This window comes from Peromyscus maniculatus, chromosome 8 (genome assembly GCF_049852395.1).
Source record: "Peromyscus maniculatus bairdii isolate BWxNUB_F1_BW_parent chromosome 8, HU_Pman_BW_mat_3.1, whole genome shotgun sequence".
Classification (NCBI taxonomy): domain Eukaryota; kingdom Metazoa; phylum Chordata; class Mammalia; order Rodentia; family Cricetidae; genus Peromyscus; species Peromyscus maniculatus.
Genome location: NC_134859.1, coordinates 108,949,452 through 108,966,030, shown reverse-complemented (window position 1 = coordinate 108,966,030; position 16,579 = coordinate 108,949,452). Strand labels below are relative to the sequence as shown.

The 16,579-nt window shown below is 48.3% G+C and overlaps 1 protein-coding gene across 6 annotated transcripts in view; it reads left to right on the top strand.

Moving 5' to 3' along the window:
• The window catches only part of Ccdc57 (coiled-coil domain containing 57), a 114,576-nt gene that overhangs the window by 39,859 nt on the left and 58,138 nt on the right, over window positions 1–16,579 (top strand). For all 6 annotated transcript variants that reach the window (XR_013042009.1, XR_001579722.3, XM_042283237.2 and 3 more), the window contains 4 exons: window positions 7,201–7,414; window positions 8,054–8,206; window positions 11,110–11,210; window positions 13,227–13,400. Coding sequence is in view for 4 of the 6 variants with exons in the window: in XM_042283237.2 (XP_042139171.1) it covers window positions 7,201–7,414; window positions 8,054–8,206; window positions 11,110–11,210; window positions 13,227–13,400 (642 nt within the window). In the remaining 2 variants the exon portion in view is untranslated. The remainder of the gene's footprint in view (window positions 1–7,200; window positions 7,415–8,053; window positions 8,207–11,109; window positions 11,211–13,226; window positions 13,401–16,579) is intronic.

Here is a 16,579-nt window from a genome sequence, read left to right as displayed (position 1 = left end):
TCACTGTTAAGCCACAAGCCTAACCTTTCCTTGTTCATCCCCAAGAGCAAACATTAATATAAACATTACAATAGAAAACATTTTACAAACTTTAGCCAGGCGGTGGTGGCGCATGCCTTTAATCCCAGCACTTGGGAGACAGAGGCAGGTGGATCTTTGTGAGTCCAAGGCCAGCCTGGTCTACAGAGTGAGATCCAGGAAAGGCGCAAAGCTACACAGAGAAACCCTGTCTGGAAAAAAAAACAAAAAACAAAAAACAAAACAACAAAAATTTTTTTTTTGCAAACTTCAAAAATTCCCCAGTCTTACAAATTCAAACACTTTAAAAGTTCAGCCTGAGGGTTGGGGATTTAGCTCAGTGGTAGAGCGCTTGCCTAGCAAGCACAAGGCCCTGGGTTCGGTCCTCAGTTTGGGAAAATTGAAAAAAAAAGTTCAGCCTGGAGCTGGAGAGATAGCTCAGTAGTTAAGAACACATACTGCTCTTATGGAGGACCCAAGTTTGATTCCCAGTACCCACAGCTTACAACAGCATGTAACTCCAGCTTCAAGGAATCTGGTACCTCTGGCCTCACAGGGCACCAGCACTAACATACATGTACAGATGTGTTCACAGATGCACACATATGTACATATACATATTTAAAATGAATCTTTAAAAAAAAGAGTTCAGCCTGTTTAAAAATCCAAAGCATCTTTTAAAATCCAAAGTCTCACAACTATGGGTTCCTATAAAATCAAGATTAAGTTAAATACTTTATTATTTCAAGAGGAAGAACCAGGGCATAGTCACAATCAGATCAAAGCAAAACCAAACTCCAACTGTGTAAATAACTCAGTGTCCAATATCTGGGATTCACTCATGATCTTCTTTCTTCCTCCACGGGCTTGGGTCGCCCTCTGCAGCACACACAGCTTGTATTCTAAGCTGGGGCAGGCTCCACTCCACTGCTGCTGCTGTTCTTTGTGGTTGACCCATGGGGCTGACATCTCCAAACTCCTAGGACCTTGTGCTGCATCTGGGCTGCACTTTCACCAGTGGCCTTTCCTGGGCTCTCTTCATGGTGCCAAGCCCCAGCTTCTTTACATGACCCCTTTAATCTTGGGTCACTGTCTGCTACTGAGGCCGCACCTTCACCAGTGACCTTGCCTAGTGCCAAGCCTCAGCTGCTCTCCATCACCCTTTCATGCCTTCAAAACCAGTACCACCTGGGTGACTCTTACACATTACCAAGTCTGGCTGCCAGCACGAGGTACAACTTTGGCTGACTCTGGAACATAGCTTCTCTGTGCCCTCATGAAACACTTCCCAGAAGATTTCACCTCAATAATGCTGGTCTCTTCTTAATCACAACTAATTTCTCAGCTCCAGCTGGCCAGCATCAATTGTCCCATCAATTGTAAAGCAAAGATGCTAATTCTTCAGCCCCAGCTGGCCAGAAACACAGCATCTTAAAATAATAAATGGCCCCATAGAGTCCTTAAACTTCCCCTGAACCTTCATAAGCGTTGCCTGCTCTGCTCTCAACATTCTCATCTTCCAGGCCCCCACAGAACGGCCCACTGAGCTCTCAACACTCAGTGGCTTTTCACAGTTCCAAAGTCCCTCCACAGTCCTCCCAAAAACACATGGTCATAGCTGTCACAGCAATACCCCACTATCCTGGTACCGATTTCTGTCCTAGGTAGGGTTACTATTGTTGTGATGAAACACCATGACCAAAAGCAAGTTCAGGAGGAAAAAGCTTATTTGGCTTATACTTCTACATCATAGTGCGTCACCGAGTAAAGTTGGGACCGGAACTCAAGCAGGACAGGGACCTGGAGGCAGGCGCTGATGCACAGGCCACGGAGTGGTGCTGTTTGCTCGGCCTGCTTTCTTATAGAACCCAGGACCACCAGCTCAGGGGTGGCACCACCCACAGTGGGCTGGGCCCTCCCCCATCAATTACTAATTAAGAGAATGCCCTACAACCTGATCTTATGAAGGTATTTTCTTAATTGAGGTTCCCATCTCTCAGATGATTTTATGTAAGTTGACAGACAACTATACAGCACATGGTCCTTTTTTTTTTCAGTAGTTGTGGTGGTTTGAAAGAAAATGGCCCCCAAAGGGAGTGGCACTGTAGGAGGTGTGGCCTTGTTGAAGTAGGTGTGGCCTTCTTGGAGGAAGTGTGTCACTGTAGGGGTGGGCTCTGAGGTCTCTTTTGCTCAAGCTTCCCTCAGTGAGACACTGAGTCTACTTCCTGTTGCCTTCTGATTGATAAAGACGTAGCCAGCACCATGTCTGCCTGCCATGATGATAATGGACTGAACCTCTGAAGTGTAAGCCATCACCACAATGAAATGTTTTCCTTTATTAGAGTTGCTTTGTAATCCCAGCACTTGGGAGGCAGAGACAGGCGGATCTCTGAGTTCAAGGCCAGCCTGGGCTACAGAGCAAGTTCCAGGACAGGATCCAAAGCTACACATAGAAACCCTGTCTCGAAAAGCCAAAAAAACTATGAGTTGCTTTGGTCTTGTCACAGCAATAGAAGCCCTAAGACAGTAGTCAAACATCTGTCCCTTTATGAAAAGTCATTCACTAGTTCTCTGGGGTGACAATACTGAAGTTCTTGCAGGCCCTTCCTAAGCGATACCTGCCTCAGACTTGTCTTTCTCCCACCAAGCTGTCATCCCCTTGAAGGCCAAGTTCCTCGATCACGTAGAGTGGGCCCAAAGGGGCATTGATGTCCACACTAGAGGTGACTGTAGCCAGGATGGCTCTGGTGCTGGCAGCTGCTGCTTGCCTTTAGCCATGTTGTGAGCCGGTTGGGGCACATAGGACCTGTGTACCCAGGGTGGCTCTGTACTGGTAGCTGGTGCTTGCCTGTAGCTATGATACAGGATCTGAGCAGCAGATTGCCAAGAAAACACATTTCCCCTCTTCAGTATACTCTGCGGTTCCCAAACTTGGCCCATGACAGGAAAGTTGGTTGAAGATACTAATAGGTTTTCTGTCGCCAGATAATAAGTTTCTCTATTGACACAGTAAGCCAGATCGAGCCGAAATGAAAAAGTGTAGCCACAGATTTATTTGAGCAAAGCAACTCCTGGGTGAGTTCTCCAGTCCCAGAGATCGAAGCTGGAGAAGCTGCATCACTGAACCAAAGCAGGGAGACTTTATAGGTTGTAGGTAGGGGGTGATGACCTGCTCACCACAAGCTTATTTTGTGCCCAAGTATGGTGCAAAGCTGACCACTTAGTGGGACTTGGGTGGCTGGCGGCAACAGGGGAGGAGGTGGCTATAGTTGCCAAGAATGCTGCCCTGGGCTTTGGCGCCTTTTGTGAAGCTCCAACCAAATAGTTTCTTCTGAGCCTCCTAGGGCCTATGAGGCAGACTGTCCTAGGGGTTGAGCACTGAGGACACCCAAGCAGTTGTCACATTCCTGCCACAAGGAGGGAGATTTCAAGAAGCAGGAGAAAATGAGGGCGTGGATATCCTTTGGAACCCATGACCTCTTACCCCACAGGCTTTCATGAGATCATCTATGAAGTGCTCCCCAATCTGAACACAGGAAAACTATAGACAGATGACAGAAGAAAGAAGTGATTCTCTTCATCAATGGTCCCTTACTGGAAGCTTTCTTGTACTTTTCCCCTAGGCTGGCAATCAAAACAGACATTTGTCTCCAAGTACCAGCTAAGCAGGTCAGCAAGGGCTATCAGTTGGCTGGTTTCTTTGTTAGGTAAACAATGAACTTTAGAAGTGTGCCCTGTAGTCAGGAACAGTCCACACCCACCCACCCCCTTAAGTGCACCCTTGATCTTGGACAAAGTATCTGGCTGAGGTCCCAGTGACCAAAGTGACCACTACAGTTTCCAGAATCTGTCTGAATACACAAACCTAGGTACAGCTTTGGAGTAGAGTGATGGACCAGAGCTCAGGGAGAAGCCCTCGCCAGCTCCTGACTGGCAGCATTATGTAAAAGTTTGAATCAAATGGTGAGGCTTTCCAGCCTACCCTACCTAGTGAGCTGTACTTGTCAGCATAGGAGATGCTGCCCAAGTGTTCTGGAATAGGACCATCTTGTAGACTCCACTAGGAGCACCTAGGGACTACCTCTGGATTGGCTAGTAACCCATGCTGTGCAAGAGGCTGGCAGCAGACTCGCCACGGGCTTCCTCGGCTGAGTGGGATTAGCTGTATGCGACACATCCATCTTCAGGCTCCTGTCTGGCACCTGTGATGTCAGTACTTCACTCATCGTCTACAGCAGACCCCAAGAGGGAGAAGATGCAGCCAGCCTGAAGCCAGAAGAGGCTCTTAGCCAACTTGGTGTCACAAATGTGAGGCAGCACAGAGGTGACCAGGCTCCCCTGAGGTTTGACTGCTGCCTCTGCTCCCCTGAGAGTCTCCATAGGTTTTCTGGTCTGACCGCCATGCTGTCCCTTGCCAGAGAAGGGGAATGTCCACATTTAATAAGGGGAGGCTGGCTGCTGAGGGAAATTGAGCTGAGTGTGAGAGCTGGGGTGAAATCAGAGGAGATGGGCTGAAAAGCCGCATATCCAGTCATCTTGGCTGAAGAAAAGCATTGACAAGCCAGGGCTCAGGTGAAAAGAAATGATAGTTCTGTCCTAGGAGTAAAACAATAATTTACAGCAACTTAAAAAGCTGTAGTTGGGCTGGTGAGATGGTTCACTGGGTAAGGGTGCTTGCTCTTAAGCCTGGACACCTGAGTTTGATCCCCAGGACCAATTGTGGGAGGAGAGGACCAACTCCCACAAGTTTTCCTCTGACTTCCATATGTAGGCTGTGGCATGTGTGCATACAAACAATCATACACAGAGAATGTGATTTTTAAACGGGGGATGTGGTGGCTGTAGTTAGCAGCAGTTTTTGAAGTCACACAGGTCTAGAACAGACCCAACTCAGATCCTCTCAGCTTTAGGAAGCCTGCACTTGTCACTGGAGGGAGGTGCCCCCTAACAGTACTTCTGCCAGAAAGCACATGCCTGGGGAGTAGGCAGATGGACAGTGGAATGGAGTGGGCTGAGCATGTGGTGGTGGGGGGCTGTGACTGAAGGGGGCGGGGCTGAGCATTTTACTAGGAAGTTCATCTTTTCCTTAAATTATACCACAAATATTTCTACTGCTTAGAGAGTTCAAGGAAACAATCTAATTGGATATATCACACAACATGCTTTAATTTACTGAATGATTTTCTTTCCAGCCCAATCAGTTTCCCCTCCCTCCCTCCTCTGTGGGGGACCAGCCCCCACACTTATTTACCCCAGGAACTCTTGAGGAATGAGGAATAAGAGACTTAGAGAGTTAAGAAGCAGAGAGAGAAAATGCAGGATAGACTCGGGCAGGCCTGGATCCTTATCCAAATGGGCCCAGAGCTTTAGTCCAAAGGCCTATTTATAACAACGCCAAGGGGTGCAGCAAAAGACCTCCCCCTTGCTAGTTACAGTCACCTGGTGCCCAGGCCTGTGGTCCAATCAACCTCTTATGCAGTCCTGCTGGGTACAGTCACTAGGAAACCTAGTGGGCTCCTTTCCTCCCAGGTCCTCCCCCAACCTCCCTTCTCCCCCACCCCCCACATCCACTTCTAGTCTTACTGCAACTTGATATACAATGGCTGGCTAATATACATGGGAGACCTACCCTTTTCTGAATCATTTTCTTACCAAGTTGATAGATTTTTCACAAGCACAATTAAAATGCTGTGGTTGGGTGGGGGTAAGGGAGGCTGGAAAGATGGCTCAGCAGTTAAGAGCACTTTTTGCTGCTCTTGCAGAGGACCTGGGTTCGATTCCCAGCACCTCATGGCAGCTCACAACCATCTGGAACTCTAGTTCCAGGTATTCAACACCCTCTTCTGGCACAGAAACAGTGCATATGTGTGATATATATATATATATATATACTTGCAGTCAAAACACTCATAAACATACCATAAAAATAAATACATTTTTTAAAAAATGTGATGTAGTACAACATTTATGTCTCTTCCTCAGAAGATCAGCTAGGACCTCCTGTGCTGGGTCTTGCTTGGCTTATGACCAGAGAAGCTGCTAACAGGTCAGACTTGAGTCTCGGTTTGCACTGATGGGGAACTTTGAAATACCTCTAGCCATATTGAATTTTTTCTTCCCCTTCTTGTTCTGAGTGTCAGTTTGCCTGTACCTCATGTTGTCCCCAGGCCTCAGAAGCCCTACTCTGATCTGTTTGGATGCTTTCTGTTGCATCCATAGTTCCTACTCTGCTTTCAGATGTGTTCTGTCCAGTTAATTATCGCACTGTACTAACACTGCATAGAAGTCATCAAGTCTTTGGTGCACTAAACTTCACAGGCATGTGACTGGACCATCATCCACCTCCAGAGTCTCCTCAACACCTTCATCCTTCCTAGCCCCTGTGACCCTTGTCTGTCTTGGTAAATCCAACTACTGAAAGACCCTATCATGGAGTGCCTCACAAATCTATATGCATCTCAAGGCATATGCCTTTTGGTTAGGCGGGTCATTGTGTTGTAGGAACTTTTTCCTGGGGAGACATAACCAAGCATCTACCCCCTCTGTATAGTGGTTGATAACAGATCAAAGTTCTACCAAAACCCAACTTGGGAAACCAGAGAGTTTATTGGGCTTACTTACAGATCCTGGATGAGTGGCTACTTACATGAACATAGGGAACTCCATAGCAATCACATACTAGTTTTGCCCCAGTTTGGACAATGACTTCCCGTAGCTGTATAGCTAGACCACACCACACCACCACCACCACCACCACCACCACCACCACCACCACCACCACCCCCCACCCCCCCCCACCCCCCCCACCCCCCCCACCCCCCGCTTACTGCGCACCTTCAGTTAACCTTCCACAGTCAATATATACTCTGACACATATCTAGACCATGAGGCCACATGTAGTTAGGGCAAGATTGCACACTGGTGGGCGGGAGATGTAGGAGGGGAGGCCAGCATGTCAGGTGAGCCCAGTGACCCTTCCATTCCCACCTGTAGGGTGTCACTAGTCAACAAGCCTGATCTTGGGGTCTCTTGCAAATAATAACAGCTTTTCTGATGAAGATGGATAGTGTCTCCTAACACATTGCAGTTCTGGGGGACAAGTGGAATAGCAGGGCACGGCTCCAAACGCAAAGAACCTCCTCTTTTGTACCCATATTATTCTCCGTTGGTGTGTGTTGGCAGGTTCCTCCACAGCAGCATGAAGGGGAAACAAAGAAAGGTTTCCCATCTAGTGAGATCCAGAGGCTCCAGGAACAGAATGCAGGTCTGCGGAATGCTGTTGCACAGATGAGGAAGGAGATGGAAATGCTGAGTGGCCATCTTCCTTCTGCTCAACCAGAAGAGTGCTCGGATGCAAGCCCTGATCCCAAGGCTGGAGGAGATTCAGCCCCTCCAGGTGAGCGGGTAGAGATGGAGGGGAAGAGTAAGGAGGGGTGGATGGTGGAGAGTGGGAGCATGACAGGACAAGGAGAGGATCCCTAGACAGGCTTCTCATTCCAGTCTCCCACTAACACACCCTCTAGTAAACCACTGCAAAGCAGGACAGGAGCAACTGTCCTCCAACAGAGAAACTTCAGTTTCATGTTGAACAACGTTTCTTTGGTGACATAGAGGAAAAAGTGCAGGGCGCATATGTGACGAACCTGGCAAGCCATCATGGGCAGAGCGAGGGCAATAGCAGCAGGGCTGAAGGCCAGGCCTTCCTCAAGAGAAGCATCCTGCGGTGGGTCTGAGCTGGCTGCCCTCCTATGCTGTGCTCTTAGCAGGCACCATGACTGCTTCTCAGGGTCTGATCCCTGGTGTGGGAGTTGTTCCCTCAATGCACAAAGCCTATGGGAGACAGACAGGTTCTCACTCCTGGTTCCAGAACCTTCCTGGAGGATATGGAGGCTAGGCTGAGAAGTGAAGGTAGGCCATGAGAGTTGAGGCGAGAGAGATGGGGGCAGAGGAGAGCCTTTGAGCCTGCAGCCGTGGCAGTAGGAAAGTGGTACAAGTGAGCCAGTGAGTGGATGTTGTGAACCTGCTGTTTTCACAGGTTATGTTCTGGCTCTTGAAGCAGAAATGCAAAACCTAAAGCATAAACTTCAAGCACTGGAAGAGCAGCGACAAGGCATTGAAGAGCCAGTGAAGACATCCTTGCCCACTGCTGATCCACACCCTGGTGCCCACGGCTCTGCAGAAGCAACTGGTGAGATCCCCTGGCCACCTGAACCTTATGCTCTGTCCCAGTAACACTGACTGTGGGAAAATTAAGATGTAATCCCTGAGGCAAGTCTTCCAAACGCATGCCTAGCTCCACAGTGCTCTGTCACCGTCAGTCACCCCGTCTCCAGAACCAGGGGTCCCCTGGAAGTTCCCAGTATGAGCTGGGAGTTCTACTTTCTCATGTGAGTGGAATGATGTGGCACATGTGCATTCGTCTGGTGTCTTTTGGCCTAAATTATGTTTTAGAGGACGATGCCAAACTTCACAGTGCTTGTGCCGTTCACCCTCCATTAGCAGTTTGCAGGACAGACCATCAGTGTACATAATCTTTCTTCCTGGTTAGCCATCCTAGAGGCTGTGTGGCACATCCTGTTACAGTATGAATTTACAGTGCCCAATGCATTGGTGAGTGTGAACATCTTTCCTAGGCAACATCTTTTTGGAATCCTCATCTGCCCTGGCTGTCACAGTGAATGTATTAATTACTTTTCTGTTGCTATGACAAAAATACCATAAATTAGGCAACTTAGAGGAGAAAACATTTGTTTTGGCTTGCAGTTGCAGATAGATAGTTGTAAAGACAGGGCTGAGACAACAGACAGGCAAGGCAGCTGGGAAAGGCTGCTGAGAACTCACATCTTGAACCACAAGCACAAAGTAGATAGAGGGTGAACTGAAAATGGTGTGGGGTCTTTAGCCTCCAGGGACATGCCTCCTCCAATAATGCCGTATGTCCTAAACAGTGCCACTGACTGGGGACCAAGAGTTCGAACATCTGAGCCCCGGAAGGGCATTAACATTCAAACCTCTACAGTGAAACACTCCAGACTGGCCTGTAACAGGTGATGGAGGCATGAGCACTTGTTGCTTCTGAGAGACCCTGGAGTTCTGAGCAGCATTCACAGCCAAGCCCCAGACGTCTGTTGTCCCTGGGCCCCTTGCGTCCTCCAAAGACTTCTCTCCGCAGGCCCTTCCCAGGAGTGCTCTGTCCTTGGTGTGGAGCTGATGTAGGCAGGGTGCAGGAGCATAGAGGGCAGGCATCTTTCCTGGAACAGGCTTTCCTTGGCTCTTCTTTCCATTCTGTAGTGGGAAGTGTGTGTGGGGTGCAGTGCACACTCCCCTAGTACCTGAGGGAAGGGAGGCTGGGAGCTCATGGGGGTCATCCCAGGGCCCCATCCCTCTTCTTCACCTCCCAGAGTCTTCTCTGTGCCAGGGTGTGATTAGTGAGCAAAACAGGTGGAATGTACTCTCTGTTCTGTCGCACCATCCTTTCCTGGGAAGGGACCCAGAAACTGGTGCAGCTTCCTGATGGCTACCGCACCAGTGTTTCAGGGAGAACTGCCAGATCTGTGGTCAGAGTAAGACAGGCTTGTCATTTCCTTTCCTTTTTTGTGATGATCGGGTCATAGTTTGGAACCATTAGTTTATTCTGGCCTTAGAGATATGAGTGATCAGACAAGCTTTTCTTAAACAATTGTAGAATTCAACTTTGAAATCACCAGGCCCAAGTTTTCCTTATGGGAAGATTTGAAACTTTATTTATTTGTAGTTAAGAAACTGTTCATATATATTGGTTTTTTAGTTTTGTTTTTGAGACAGGGTTTCTCTGTGTAGCCCTGGCTGACCTGGAACTCACTCTGTAGACCAGGCTGGCCTCAAACTCAGATCAGCCTGCCTCTGCCTCCTGGGTGCTGGGACTAAAGGCATGTGCCACCGTGCCTGGCATCTTTTATTCTTTCTTGGTGTCCTACTAGAGAGTGTGTAGTTATTTATTTTTTCACTTATTACCTTTTCAAAAGCCAGTCATTGGTTTTGTTGGTATTAGAGTACACATTACTTTCTATTTCCTCAGTATTTAATGTTAATTTTATTCTGTCCTTCCTTCTAGATCCACATGTTAATCTTTTATTTCTAAGATATGCACTTAAAGCTATAAATGTTCGTTTTCTCTTTTTATGCAGTGCTAGAAATGGAGCATAGAGCCTGCACACACTGGCCGGCTCCGCCTCTGAGCTCCAGTCACAGCCAGTTTGGGTTTTTGTGTGTGTGTCGTTTTTTGTTTTTTGTTGTTTTTTGTTTTTCTTTTCTTTTCTTTTCTTTTCTTTTCTTTCTTTCTTTCTTTCTTTCTTTCTTTTTTTTTTTTTACATGTATGGGTGTTTTGCCTACATGTGTGTATGTGTACCACATGTGTGCCTGGTGACTGCAGAGGCCAGAAAAGGGTGTCAAATTCCCTGGTACTGAAGTCACAGATGATTGTGAGCTACCATGTGGGTGCTGGGAACCAAACCCTAGTCCTCTGGAAGAGCAGCAAGAACTCTTAAACCCTGAGCCATCTCTCTAGTTACCCCCACAGCCATTTTTTTATTTTGAAACATTCTCACCAAGTAGCTTAGGCTGGCCTTGAACTCACTCTGCAGACTCCTGAGTATCTGGGCTTTTATAATTGTGAGCCACCAGGCCTAGGTGCTGTGAGTTCCCTTGAAAGGACAGCTTTACATATGTTCTTTAAAGCTGTTTTTACCATTCTGCTCAACATAACTTGGAATATCAATGTTCCTTCTCCTTTGCCCCAGGTGTTATGTGAACACCTTTTTTTTTTCTTACTTTCCAAATAAATGGTCCTGTATTCAAGTGGGAAAACTGATCTGACATGATAAGGCTGGATTTCATCCTATAGTCCTGCTCTTGCTCCGTAAGGTTGTACTAAATAGTCAGCACATCTCTGGTCTTTCTAGGGACCTAACCCTCTGATTTGGGGATGGACATATTTACCTTGAGGTCAGTTAGACACTTCAGTAGGCCTCTGTGGGAAAGGAGGCTCAATTCCCCAGGGAGACTGTTTTATTTCTGAGATCTGAGCTGACAGCAACTGTTCTTATCTACAGGAGCAGCTTTGACAGGCCAGGCATCCATTGCTTTAGCACTCAGAAAACTCGGAGACAGAGTGCATCTCTTGAACTTGCTGGTGACACAGCTCAAGAAGAAGGTGAGACTAGCCTTTAACACTAAGGTTGTGCAAGCATTCCTACAGAAGAACCAGTTCGGATTTTGACACAGGTGCAGGCTCTGAGAGGTGCCAGGTGTGACCTCATTGACCTTGGGTGTTTTGGGTGTCTTCCCAATTTCGCTTTCCTTCTAAACAAAGGACTGTGCTGTGCAATAGCTAGTTTATCTCATGTGTGGCTGTGGATTATTCACAAGGAAACCTGATATGGTGCTAAGTGTTGGTAGTTTCAGCACTCAGGAGGTAGAGGCAGGAGGATCAAAAATTCCAAGTCATCCATGGCTACAGAGAGAGTTGGAGGCTAGCCTGGTATACATGAGACCCTATCTCAAAACAGCAGCAACAACAACAACAGCAACAAATGCACATACACACACTTACACATACACACATTTCAATGCTGTAGACAAGAAATAAGAATTTAATTTAAGCCAGGCATTGGTGGTGCATGCCTTTAATCCCAGCTCTCGGGAGGCAGAGGCAGGTGGATCTCTGCAAATTCGAGGCCAGCCTGGGCTACAGAGTGAGTTTCAGGAAAGGCGCAAAGCTACACAGAGAAACCCTGTCTCAAAAAAAAAAAAAAAAAAAAGAATTTAAAGCATTTTAATTTCACTTTGATAAATTCACTTTGATAACAGTTGGAATAAGCTGGGTAAAATACTTACCTCCAGTCAGGTATGATGGCACATGCCTTTAATTCTGGCACTCAGGAGGCAGCCACAGGTAGAGCTCTGTGAGTTTGAGGCCACCTTGATTTACATAGTGAGATGCTGTCTAAATAAAAACAGGTTTACCTTTAAGTGTTTTTCATTTTTATTTAACGGTGTCTGTTTACCTGATGGTCTCTTCTTCCGTGTGTATGTGACTGTCCAAACAAGATAGTCACACAGAGGCATTGTTTTAATTTCCTTCACCAAGACTGGGAAGCCAGAGTATGAAGAAGTGTGTTTTCCATCTGCCTGGTCCTACCTGGCCTGGGCCACATTAGAGCCTTGTGAGTGCTGGCGATGTGGTGCTAAAGGTTCAGGATGGGTCCTCATCGTCCCTCTGCTGCCACTGTCGCACCTGTGGCCTGGGCCTTCTTCTCTAGACCTCACTTCCGCCACACTTCTCCCGCTGTCTTTTATTTTTCTAAAGATAGATTCTCTTGTAACCCAAACTGGCCTCGTACTTGCTGAGGATGACCTGGAATTCTGACTTTTCTGCCTCTACTTCCAAAGTACTAGAACCACAGTACGCACACTGCACCCTGTTTATGTGATGTTGGCAGCTGAGCACCAGCCTTCATGCACACTAGGCAAGCACTCTGTCAACTGAACTACACCCCAGTCCATCACTGCCTTTTGTGGCTTCCCCCTCATGCTCACTTCCCTCTTGTCTCCTTCTGCAACAGTCTCTCACCCCATTTCTTTGGTCTTTTGAGATGGTCTCACTACAGAACCCTGGCTGTCCTGGAATTCACTATGTAGACCAGGCTAGCCTTGAACTCTCAGGGATCCGCCTTCCTCTACCTCCCAAGTGCTGAGGTTAAAGGTATGGGCACCTCACCTGGCCTGCCATCTGCCCTTTTGAGAGAAAGGACTTCCTAGTCACCAGCAGTGTTCTAGAGGCAGTTGTGTCATCCTGGGAACTAGGGCTCAGGAGAGTATTGTAACCCATTTTCATTCACACATTCTCCCCAGTGAGCCTTGGTGTCTAGTGTGGACTTAACAGAAGTGACACACAGGGCAGGTTTGCAGATCATCATGTACAGCTGGAGAAGGAACTCGCCATTGGCCCTGCTCCAGCCCTACACCTTATACTCCTGTCCTGCCTGGGACAGTCCCACCACTTCTTCCTTTCTTTTTCTTTTTCTTTCTTTTTTTTTCCCCAGAGCTGAGGACCGAACCCAGGGCCTTGCGCTTGCTAAGCAAGCACTCTACCACTGAGCTAAATCCTAACGGCCCCCCCCCCCGCCCCCACTTCTTCCTAACATTGCCTTCTGAACTAATTGTCTAGCTGCGGCAGAAGCCCCTGGAGTCGGTCACTGTCCTGCAAGAGCTCCCCAGTGAAGTGGACCAGGTGCACCTGGAGGTTTTGGAGCTGCAGAAGCAGGTGGCAGAGCTGAGGAAGCATCTCAAGACAGCCCATCCCCAAGGAGAGCCTTCATACAGGGAGCAGCTACGGAGAGAGGTAGGTGCTGGACATGCATGAGCGCCACCATTTTCTCCCACCCTGGCCTGTCACATGCTTGCTGGCACATGGCACCTCCTCTTTTCATCCACTGTTTTCCTCTGTTAGCTTGCTCACACCTCTGGTTCTTTCCTTGGCTGGCCACACTATTGCTGGAATGGAGCTCATGCCCTCTGATTGAAAAGCCTTCCTTAGGACACACTGCAGATAATGCATTCTCTCCATAGACAGGCCTGCGCTGGTGGTTAAGAAGGTGCTATGCACAGACCTGGGCTGCCCGTGAGAGGAGGGAGGGGCCACAGAGCACTCAACAACTGGTCAGCACTGTGGCCAGGGCTGAGACTCATCAACTGAATGCCCATTGAATGCTATGGCAGAACACTTGCTTCTCACTAAGGCCCTAGTGGAACCATGGCAGCCCCTACTTCCTCTGCTGTGCCCCCGAGGCTCTGTCAGTCCTGCAGTGACCTGGGGTGATGGTACTGACTTATCATGACCTTCTGCCCCTGCACTGACCTGCTACCATCTACAGTGAGTGACCTGTGATATGACTCCCTGCCAATTAACCTGCAGTGACAATAGTGACTTATGGTCTCCTTTGGCTACCTGTGCTGACCTATAATGGCCCATGGCCACCTGTGGTTGCCAATGGTGACCTGTTAATCACCAGAGGTCATAGACACTCAGCTGAGAGGTTGAAGGCAGTATGTGCCCTTATGGCACCATATGACAAGAACAGGAACACAGCTGATGGCCTCTGGCACAGGCTATGTCTAAGAACAAGCAGAAAAAGAAACAGGGCAAGGTAGAGGGCTGAGGGAGCCTGAGGCTCCAGCAAAAGACTGAACTGGCCAATAATGAAATACTTGAGCAGTGCTTGTCCCCCAGGGTTCTTGCACCGAGCCCTCCCCAGGCCCCCAGACCTCCCCACAATCTAGCAGTGCAGGGGGAACAGGTAGGTCGGCACTAAATATAGACACTAAATTTTAACTAGTAGTAGACTAGGTTGGAGCAGTAGGCCCAGACCTCATCAGTCACATATGTAGAGCACAGTTATCAGGTATCCCTGTTCCTGTTGGGTCTTAGTACCTATGATGTTGGCACACTCTGAGGTCGTTCTCTGGATGAGGCTCGGGAAGTAAGGACACTCAGGCCCCTGCTGGACACGGCCCCAAGGCTGGCACCCATTGCCCAGCAGCACGTCCCCTACCTGGACCAGTGTAGATGTGCAGTAAAGGCCAGGAAGTCAGTGCTTCCAAGGAAAGCTGGAACTACGTCCTCAGCTTTCCTTACTGATATGTAGAGAAATGGATAAGACATATGCTACCCATTCCTCACTGTCCTGAGGGCCTTGCAGCCACCAGCACCCATATCCAAAGGTTGCTCCAGCATCTCTTGCTCCATTCCCAGGATCAGGGCTCCTTGAACAATGCCAGTTTAATGGATGTATTAGGAGGGTACAGATGCCAGCTGTGCAGGGCTCCCACTGACCATCTCAGCCAGGAAAGACTACAGTCCACCAAGTTCATAGGAAATCCTCAAGTGATCTGGGCCAGGTGGACAGATTGGTGAAGAAATGGAGGCCAGAAAGATACCTCCTCAGGTAAAGGCGCTTGCTGCTAAACCTGAGGACCCACGTTCAGTCTCTGGGAACCAAGTGGTAGAAGGGGAGAACTGACTTCTACAAGTTCTCCTCCATAACGTGCGCACCATGACATGCACAGCACCCAGACAGACAGACAGACAAATAGGTATAACAAAAGTGATTTTTAAGAAGGAAGTGTGCAAAAAAAAAAAAAAAAAAAAAAAAAAAAAAAAAAAAAGCCGGGCGGTGGTGGCGCACGCCTTTAATCCCAGCACTCGGGAGGCAGAGCCAGGCGGATCGCTGTGAGTTCGAGGCCAGCCTGGGCTACCAAGTGAGCTCCAGGAAAGGCGCAAAGCTACGCAGAGAAACCCTGTCTCGAAAAACCAAAAAAAAAAAAAGAAGGAAGTGTGAAGTGACTCCTCCATCAGACATGACAGACAAGGCAGCTGAGTGCAGATGTGGAACCCATGGCAAGCTTGCTGAGAACCAGGGTGCCTGGTCTCTCCCACACCCAGTTGGCCTTGATCATAAGGTGAAAAGTCCTTTCATTGGAGAAACCTAAGGACACCAGCTAGACCAGCTTCAGCACCAGGACACTAGCATCTGTGCCTAAGTGGAACATACCCAAGACTCACTTTTGGGGTTCCACCAAAACACAAAATCTGAACCTAAGTAAGAGGTGACCTCAGACAGAACCAGTGGAAGGACATCTACAGATTAGCTGCTCTGGACACTTCAGATGTCAGTGTCTTAAAATACAAATGAAGACTGCAGAGCTTCCAGCAATAGGCAAGGACATCAGCACATCCAAACTCTGGGTTCCTGGACCCTGGAAAGGAATCCAGCTTGGAGGGACATGCTCAGGAGGCCAGGTGAGGTCACCAGGATCAGCAGTGTGCCACAGTCCTTTGTGGGATGTGCAGAACTGCAGTGTCTGGGTGAGAGAGCACGCTGCCTCCTCTCCACTCTCCGGGGCTTCAGAAAGCAGCTCCTGTGCACAGTGGTGGGCAGAGCAATGGCGGTTCCCAAGGCAGGAGTCTGAGCCAGCCCCTCCAACTGTCCTTTCAGCGTCTGTCAAAGGCCAATCTTCAGCTGGCAGTGGTGGCACACACCTTTAACTGTAAGACGAATTGCTAAACGGTCTTATTAGTGAAAAACCCAGAGTCAGATATTGGAGTGAAAAACTGAGAGATCAGAGGAATAGGACAAGCCATAGCCAACCTCACCTCACCAACTCCTCAGCCTTCAGAGAGAGCTATTTTCCTGTATACCCACGCCTATATGCCTTTCTGTGCCCTGCCATCTCACTTCCTCTCTCTGCCCTGCCATCTCACTTCCTCTCTCTGCCCAGCTACATCACTTCCTGTCTGTCTGTACAGACTTCCAGACCTCCATGGTTAGTGCTGGGATTAAAGGTGTGTGCCACCATGCCTGGCTTTGTTCCCAGTGTGGCCTTGAACTCATAGAGATCCGGATGGGTCTCTGCCTCCTGAATTCTAGGATTAAAGGCATGTGCTACCACTGCCTGACTTCTATGTTTAATATAGTGGCTGGCTTTTTCTTCTAATCTTCAGATAAGCTTTATTAGGGTACA